The sequence below is a fragment of the Hydractinia symbiolongicarpus genome, chromosome 13 (genome assembly GCF_029227915.1).
Source record: "Hydractinia symbiolongicarpus strain clone_291-10 chromosome 13, HSymV2.1, whole genome shotgun sequence".
NCBI classification, from domain to species: Eukaryota; Metazoa; Cnidaria; class Hydrozoa; order Anthoathecata; family Hydractiniidae; genus Hydractinia; species Hydractinia symbiolongicarpus.
This window is the reverse complement of record NC_079887.1, coordinates 22,471,041-22,480,821: the sequence shown is the minus strand read 5'-3', so window position 1 is coordinate 22,480,821 and position 9,781 is coordinate 22,471,041. Positions and strand designations below refer to the sequence as shown.

Genomic DNA, 9,781 nt, shown 5'->3' with positions numbered 1-9,781 from the left:
AATAAATGTCATTATACAGTTAATTATATCTTTTTATCTTCCTTAAACTTCTATTCCATTGGAAAATTAGGTCCGCTTCTATGAAAAAGAAAGATTACTTTTCATGTTATTTTAATTTACACGAAGAATTGTATTGACTTTTAACCTTGTTGTTATTATTGGTGTTGCTATTGCTAGAAAAAATTAAATTTAACTACTGTGTATTTAATGCTATCAATGAATGCAGTGTCCTTAATCAAAAAGCGAAAATCTTCCACGGATATCAACCACCACAAATGTCAGCAGGAAGGACAGAAAAAGCCGTTTATTTTATTACGCGCGAAACACTATGCTATGAATTTTAACTTTAGAAATATTTTAAATATGTTTGCACAAACCAAGGTAAATACACCCATTTGAAAAAACTATGATAGCTATATGCACGTCCAATTAATTTCTATTCAATACATGTACAAAATGCAAAAATATAATTATAATTAAATGGTCCGCGAAATCGACTTGGTTAGGGAGGAAGTTGGAGACATATATCTTGATTGCGCCAGTAATGAATCATGCAAGCTAAAAAGCTTTTTTCACAATTTTTATAACCTTGTTTCTTTCATTAATGCCAGCTAAGGAAATACTTTTGAGAATTTTTTTGGTCTTGAGTGACACACTACTTTAAGGGCAGAAACTTTCGCGTGCATTAACTTTTTTCGTGACGATTTATGAAACAAATTTCGCGGAAAAAAACTTTCGCGAATTCAAGATAAAGTGCATATTTGGTGAAATACTTTCGCGAATGGGTAAAATCCAAGAAAGAAATTTATTTGTTAAATCACATCTAAGGTATTTACCGTAATCAAAAATGTATAAAATATACAAGATTAGACTAAGTAAATTTAATCATCTCCCTCTTCCCATTCTGAGTAAGTATCGTCGTCACTTTCTTGCTTCCACATAACACTTCAAATTCCTCAACTGTGACATCACAAATTGCTAAGAGATGGCTATCATCAGATTGCTCAACATCATTACTCAGCATCGGATCTATATCTGGGAAAGGATCAATCGATGGCATTTTGCCTGAACCGAACAGAACCAACAGAAGTCATAGCGGTTGGAAATCTGTTCAATTTCGTCATGATCTTGCCGCCTACAGTCGTTACACCGCAAGCCCCCGGCAAAAGGAAGAAAAAGACTGCATCCGCAAGCGCTACTGTTTCAAATAATCGGGACATCGCAGCCAAATGCTTGCAGCTCCAAAGAAGAAAAAAACACCAAGTGTTATTGTAGTTGACGACGATTAAAGTAGAAATAAATCATTACTTTTGAAAATTGCCCCGTTTTTATGATTTTTTTGTATGGTGAAAAAACTTTCGCGTTTTGAAAAATATCTATGAGTAACACACACCATTTTCCTTCGAAGTCGCTGAAATTGCATGCCTGAATGCTCAACGATAAATTTTATGAAATAAGCTTTCGTGTAAGTTCCAAAATTAATTGTAATAAATTCCGCGCAGCCTGTCCTTTCCCTGTCCATTTTTATTTTGCAAATTGTTTGACATTTTTGTCCATATTTGAATATCGAGGAAGAAACGGCCTTTGTCTCAATATTTTAGTCCAAGATTGTAATCATCTTAAAGTTCTGTTGTAGCAATTGTGCGTGACTGTATTATTTTTCAGTTAGGTAGCCACACACCAAACTTTACAGGTAGCTAATTATTGATAAAGGGACTACTCGTTAATCCTTGAAAAAGTCCACCGGTTCGCTCGTTCTTAAAATATTGCATTTCGTGTATCTGTAGCACGAGTGACCCGGAGTTGGTCAGCAGGTGAAGTACTTAATTTAGTTCTACGTTCAGGTAAACTATACTGCACATCCAGGTGGAGCGCTTAAGTACTGGAATACAGGGTGTCGAAAACCCGATGAAGCACTCACAGCGAAGTAGCTAAAATAAAAATAAGAACAAGAAGCCCTGGGGGCTCTAAGAATTTCCGCGCGCTACCAAAATATTTGATGAAAACCTGCTAATTCGTTGTGTTATTGTGCCAAACATTCGAAGGGGTTTGGTGCATGAACCTCTGAAGATAAAGCACACCAGTGACATTATATCTTACAACAAACGCAAACAAAACGAAACGATTCGTAATAAACTCACATTTTAAAAGAAATTGCTAACAAAAAATACAGCCTATCATTCATGTTTGAAAGTCTTGCGATTGAAACGTTTATGGTCTTAAACGGCATTAGTTAACAAAAAATCAAAATTTTGATAGGACCATCATTTTAAGTATACTTTTTTTATTAACTGTGTCAATTTTTGTCGAAAATAAAGCAGTTTTAATTTTTGGATAAATTTTGGCCTGAAATGACATTTAGGTGACGGAAAAATCAAACTTTTGTACCATCATTATTTTCAGCATACTTTATTTGTTAACTGTGCCAGATTTAGAGGAAAATGAAGTGGTTTTAATTTTTGGACCAATTTTGGCCTAAAATGGCATTTAGGTGACAAGAAATCAAAATTTTGATGTCACCATCATGTTCAGCATACTTTATTTGTTTACTGTGCCAAATTTTGTTAAAAATAAAGTAGTTTTAATTTTTGGACCAATTTTGGCCTGAAATGACATTTAGGTAAGAAGAAATCAAAATTTTGATGTCACCATCATGTTCAGCATACTTTATTTGTTAACTGTTCCAAATTTTGTTGAAAGTAAAGTAGTTCTAATTTTTGGACCAATTTTGGCCTAAAATGACATTTAAGGCGGCAAAAAAACAAAATTTTGATGTCACCATCATGTTCACCATACTTTTTTTGTTAATTGTGCCAAAATTTGTCAAAAATAAAGTAGTTTTAATTTTTGGACCAATTTTGGCCTATAATGACATTTAGGTAACAAGAAATCAAAATTTTGATGTCACCATCATGTTCAGCATACTTTATTTGTTTACTGTGCCAAATTTTGTTAAAAATAAAGTAGTTTTAATTTTTGGACCAATTTTGGCCTGAAATGACATTTAGGTAAGAAGAAATCAAAATTTTGATGTCACCATCATGTTCAGCATACTTTATTTGTTAACTGTTCCAAATTTTGTTGAAAGTAAAGTAGTTCTAATTTTTGGACCAATTTTGGCCTAAAATGACATTTAGGTGACAAAAATCAAAATTATTATGTCACCATTATGTTCAGCATACTTTTTTTGTTAACTGTGCCAAATTTTGTCGAAAAAAAAATACCAATTTTGGCCTGAAACGTCAATACGAGACTTCCCAGTAGTTAAGGAGCTTGAGTACGAAGTTTGCATCTGTGACGGACCAACGTGAAATTCCAGGGTCGATTTTTTTCTCAAAAAGTGCTCCGAAAGAAAAAAACGACGGTTTTAAAGAATTTCCTACGCCTTCGGGTGCGGGAATTCAATAATATGGAGCGCCTACACCAGTGTGGCCTTTTTGGCGTAATGTGCTTTTCAAAGATGCGTTCTCGCAACTTCGTTTTAAATAAAAACACTGGCAAGAGCCTGTTGTCACTCCATCGAGATGAAACAATAACAAAATTTTATTTTGCAGACAAAGTTGGACATTTTCTGGAAATTTGCAAAATTAATTGTGTTCATATACAATTTATTTTACAATAAAAACACAGACTACAACCCGTGTCACTTGAGACTGTGGTTGTGGCCTTTTTACACTCCAAGAAATCGAATTAGAGAGAGAATTTTCTATATGGACCTAACATCTAGATCGAATAAGAGAGTTTATCGAATTAAAGAGTATCGAATTATGGAAGTTCATCTAAAGATTTTCTTAAGGAGATTTGACGGTGACTTTGAAATTGACCGAATTGAAAAGAGTTTCAACTTACAGAGGTTCAAATTAGAGAGAGTCGACTGTATTAAATTTCATTTCACATAAGAAAAGCAACCAAGAAGTGACAATATTTTACTTTTTAGCGGAGGTACCATAGTTTAGCAAACGCCAGCATGTGTTGCAAATCGAATTGCTGAAAATAACACAAAAAAGCAATAATGTCGGCTAGGATAAAGAGCACCAAACAGAATAAAAATCTTGACAGAATACAGATGACTATCTAGATGACTATGCTTTGTCCCCTCACAATCTAGGTTTAAACCAAAATCTTTATTTGGTTTGTTTTAGATTTCTACGTGACTAAAAACGTTATAATATGCTTATATCAACATGTAAAAACATTTAAAAAACAAATCTTACAAGAAAAAGAAAAAAAAGGATACATGCAAACCTTAACACCACAACCATTGGCTCTAATCATCCATTAGCATGTCAAGGCCTCAAATAATCAGTGATAGGCTATTCAAAAAAATCAGGGCTTGTGATTGGTTTACTACGGGTGAGCGATCACAACAAAGACGTTAAAAGTATATCGCGTATGTTATATGTCGCTTCAATTTTACGTACATGGTTAGAAGCACTTGTTGTTGGCTGACAAACAGACGGAATACCAGTATTAGTTAAAGACTAGCTGTGTACTTAAGCGGGTTAAATACAGGAAAACCGGGCCGCACATCCGGATGGAGCATTGTAGTGTGGATATATAGTGTGTTGTAAACCCAGTGGAGCGTTTAAAACGATATCGCAATTCGGGTAAAATATTTTTTTCGTAAAATGACTTTCCCTCAACTTTACTCTCAACTTTTAAAATGCAAGAACTCGCAACAACCTGTCAAAACAAGGTACAGTCATCCGACTTATTTTATTTTGACGAATAATTTAAAGTGTAAAAATTATTCGTTAAGCGTTTAGCACAGACAAACTACGTAAAAAATCTGTGTGGAGTGCTTACAGCAGCGCCCTCCAAGGCATAGTCTTCCCTCAAAAGACATTTTTATCAATTTCAGTTAAAATAAAATTACAGGCAATAGCAAAACAGGCTTGCCACTTCTTTATAGTGTTAAATTTAAGAAGATACGTAGACCTATAATAGAAATAACCAGTTCAAGAAAAGTACCAAGTGTCTCAAATAGTGTATTCGTTATGGTTTAAAGGTTTACGAAGCGGGGGCTTTGGGGCCCCCTCCCACAAGTAATTCTAATACTATCCTACAATTTTAAAATTTCTTTCATTCACAATCTTTCCTTTCGACGAGAACTTGCATCACAATTTCAACAACTCGCCTCCCATGAACATCCTTGTTGTGATCTTTCCATTCTTTAACGGTAAAACGTGTGCCAGGATAGAATAAATATTCAGTTTTATCTAAATCGTTTGACAAGGGTGTTATATATGCTGCATTTTCCCAGATTAACGCCCCCGCAGGCGGCTCCACGGTAAGCAATATGCCACTTGAGTATCTCATTGCATCGGCAGATGAATCTGTGAAAGACACAATACCCTTAACTGTAACAGTCTTCCCAGGTGCCATGAAACCAACACGTGCTTGAAAAAGTTGCATCTGTAATTTGGTGCCTTTTGGGCCTTCATTCGCTGGCAATTCTTGGTAATGTGCACACAGTTGTGATTTTGAAAAATTCGACATATCGACTTGTCCGGAGTAAAGTATCGGTACTGCCAATGTGCTTGTTCTTGGAAGCCCTCGAAGACCGCCTGCAATTAAATTAATCTCCGCATTCACGTAATGATACAGAGTAGGGGCTTGTTTTTCAAACTGCGTGACCACCGATTCTTCTGTTTCTGCTGGTACCATCATAAAGGAGTTCATGTATGCTTCATTTCTCGGGTTGGAATCTCCCCAGTCTGATGTCCAAATTGCACTTGTTATAGACGCATTATCCAACGGCAAAGGATCATCTTTAAGTAAAGTGTATGCAAACATTCGAAAGTAAACTATTCTGTTAAAGTTGGTTGATGTCCAATCAAATATTGAAATTGCAAGCTCTGCATTTTTGGTTGTATAAGGGAAATATTGAGCAGATTTTGCAATAATTTGCTGCATGGTTTGTGGACGATCAACCGATGGCATGGCTTGGTAAGGGATCATCTTGATGTCAATTTGTTCTTTCAATAACTCAACATCTCCATCATTTACCTCAGTAGGGAAAGGAATGTAGATCCCTTCGGTAGATACACCAAAGACTGTAAAGCTCTTTGGTCGTACAATCAAAGTTATATTGACTGGAAATGTTCCTTCATACTTGACATTGTTAAAGTATAAAAGATCTCCATGATCAACACATTCGATCATTCCAGCTTTAAGTACATACATTCTATAGCACGATCCCATTCCTCCTCTTTCATGGTTAGTAACAGGAAGTCCATCAGACATAGATGCAGCACCAACCTCCTCACTGACTAAATTTTCGATTGTCCAAGTCATGGCTTTTTGTTTTGAATAATCTAGCAACAAAATAAAACAAAGGTAAATCTCTCTGGAAACTCCAAGTAACTTCCTGTCTATACACCCTAGGGGGAACCTAAATCCAAAAAAGATTTTCGGTTATTGTAATGTTTCGAATAAACGCCCTCGCCCTCTTATACAAAAGTCTTTACCTTATAACAACCTTGGCGTTTAATGGAAACAGACGCGTAAAAATGAAACTTCAAAATTAAAATGGCGCGAACGAGTTTTTCCCCTGAATAAGTTATATATGTCATGCGGTTTAGAGCTATACTCAATTCTGCTCAATATTCAACTGTCATCGGTGTTCAAGTTTGTTCCATACTCACCTCCGTTCGACACTCGACATCCTTTTTAGTTCTTAAAATATTTAAAATTCATATATATATTTGAAAATTCAGCATATTGTTTTGTCATAGGCTGGCTGTGAAAAAATACAGACAGTCAATGCCTATCTTTATTTAACGATAAAATCAATATTAAACTTCCACACTGCAAAAATTAATTTTGTGTAAGTCGCAAGATAAATAAATTTATGCTGACTGTCTTATTAAATTATCAATAATGATGTCATAAGGTCAATAATGTCAATAATGATGTCATATGAAAATGTTCCAAGCTAAACATCCTAAAAAAGCCAAGATACTAGAAGAATTGATAAGCACTTTTTATCCTCTATAGCATGTAGTAAAATATATTTAATATCAGGGGGTAACTTAATACAGGGCTGTTGTTTAACAAATGCTTCTATAAGTATTAAATATAAAAACCAACACGTCACATCCTACAAAACTGCGCAACACATTTTGTGTGTTAAAACCAGACCCCAATTTATAGTTTTTACTTTATAATTTAACAGTTTAGGTCGTACTAAAAATTACATTCAAAATGTTTTTTTTCTTCGTTAAAACACTCCCTGACTGCTCACAGGATCTGAATACACTAAAGAATGCCTTTAAAGTTATCTAGGATTAGCCAACTTCGTCCTCATAGCGCTTCCATTCTTAAGTTATCTTGTAAGGTATTATAGGCAAGAGCCCTGGGGACGAGATTGAGGATTAAATTGCGGATGTATTTATATAGGTGCTGCAAGTTTCGATGTTTTCAAAGTAATTAAATAATAAATCAAAAATAGCTATTAGTACCCCAAATCCGCATTCCTGCTGTCTCCATCTAGATGAGATTTAACAGGAAGAAAATTTTTCGAAGCTAGCCGCTCAATTTCCTTGATCCTTGTACCGCTATACTAAATGAAGTACATAGAAGTTGCGGTTATTTTTCCTTATGACATAGTTTTGTTTTATGTTATGTTATATCCAACACGAGGCTTCTTCAAAAAAGGCGGGAATTGTAAGCAACATGCAGCCTGAAGAGAATGAGGAAATGACGAGCAACATGAACTACAAATACAGAGAACAAATACAGGTTTCAGACTTTTTAAATGAGTTTCGTACGACTATAAACGAAATTGGGTAGATTTAGCACGCCCGTCTAACTGGATAAGCAAACACGTGACTTTAGTTTCTCAAGAAGACAGTCAACAAGCAACAACTGTACGACATTGTTTATAAGAATATGCTTTATAAGAACATGAGGCTGGGATTTCAGGGTAAAAACAATAGGTTTATTGTTGTAGAGAAATAAGAACAATGACTGGCTTAGTTTGAATTATGAGTTACTTGTTTAAAAGAGTGTAGAGTAAACAACTTCCTCTCCGGGGCTTTTTCGGACGACGAGAAATACAAAATACCTGGGGACGAGGTTGCAGAGTAAGTACCAGAAAGTCAAACGTAAACATATCCGTTATATCTGTTGGCGATTTATTCCGTCAAATGTGTGTTCAGCTTGCATTTTATGAGTTACAAGTAAATAAATATATGTTTTTTTCCTTCGTCAATAGCCCCTTAAAAAATATTCTTCTCCATCAATTACAATTCTTGTGAAAACTCGGAATTATTGTCAGAAAGATGAAAATTTAAGTTTAATGAACAGAAATGGTATGATAGTGCAACAAGATAACAAATTTGTCGCTACAAGTAATTACTTACAGTCTCAAGAAAATTTTCCGCAGACAAGAACAGAAAATATTTCTGCTGGTAACTTCCACTTCTTTTATTACGCGCATTTCAATACAAAAAGTAAATATACTTTGCGCCATTCTCACGAAATAAAATAATCTGATTGGCTAACTTATTTTCTACCAGTCGTTTCCACACAGAACGCAAAGAAAAAAGCACTTGATTCTACTCTTCCCAGAACGTAACGGAAAATTACCACTCACGTTTTAAGTACGCATGCTCAGAAGCTTTTTTATTCCTGTACATTTTTTTACGCGGAAATTTTACTTGAAGTGAAAATTAGCCTGTATGATATTATCTTAAAACTTGCTCGAAAGATAATTTCTGTCTTGACAATTATCGAGTCCAAGTTTGTCTCGATTATTATGCGTTATAAATGAAAAGTTCTCATCAGTTGTGTCTCGCATTCTGATACTCGATTAACAGTTACCAAAGTGTACATGTATTTTACTTTCATTTTGTGTCAAACTAGGATGATGATTACATCGTACCAACTCAAACTAAACCTGGACTGATCTTTTTAAGAACCAACGTCTACCCCCTTTTTCTTTCCGTGGTCTTTCTATCCAGATAAGATTGAAATAACACTCCTAATTGGCTTGGAAGTTTGGAAGGTTTTTAATCCAGGATATGAGAACGAAGAAAAAACGCGTATTGAACTTATAAACTTGTACATATACCATATTATTTGCGATCGCTGACAGAACACTATACAGAGATCTTTTGTTATGCAACAGAGAATTTATATGTATCGCGGATATTTTTAGTTATTTTAGTGCATGACTTACAACTTTTTAAATAGTGTTTTGCCTCTAAATTTCGCTAATATACCAAAAATTTCACTTTGTGTGCTAAATAAATGTCCCTGTTAATTATTTTTCTCATATTAAAGCACTAGTTGCCTGATTATCTGTTACATAAAAGTTTTTGATACTATAGGAAATGAATAGATGAGGTCTTAAGATTCGAAATATTGCGTAACAAGGAGGAGGGGTGTAGTGTAGTATTTACGAATTTTCAAAAACTTTTCTTTCTTTTCTCTTGAAGAAAAGAAAGAAAAAACTGTCCCGTCCGATTTAAATATGCATAATCATATTCACAACCAGTCAAATTCGTCAAGTGACTAATTAAGGTTATGGCCTTATTTACGTTCCGTCCTGACGTAAAAAACCCTAAAAATCCTGAGGACGAGGTTACTGGCTTAACACCGGGATGTAACCGGGATAGGTAAATTTTACGCTTTACGCTTTTTGGGGGACAAAGGCCCAGACAATCCGTGGAAGTTTTCTCAGACATACTTAATGACGAATGGTATCATTTCGGAAATCTTTCAACTGAATAATTTTGGTAACTGCTAGCATCTGGGTAGATTGTTTGTTAAATTA

The 9,781-nt window shown here is 34.8% G+C and overlaps 1 protein-coding gene across 1 annotated transcript; it reads right to left on the bottom strand.

The window, feature by feature from the left end:
- Positions 1-4,975: 4,975 nt before the first annotated feature.
- On the bottom strand, positions 4,976-6,769 carry LOC130623794 (uncharacterized). Its single transcript, XM_057439315.1, has 2 exons — positions 6,648-6,769; positions 4,976-6,317 (listed from the first exon to the last, which is right to left on the bottom strand). Exon 2 carries the CDS (start codon positions 6,295-6,297, stop codon positions 5,083-5,085), a length of 1,215 nt encoding a protein of 404 aa, XP_057295298.1. The 5' UTR covers positions 6,298-6,317; positions 6,648-6,769; the 3' UTR covers positions 4,976-5,082.
- Positions 6,770-9,781: the final 3,012 nt, after the last annotated feature.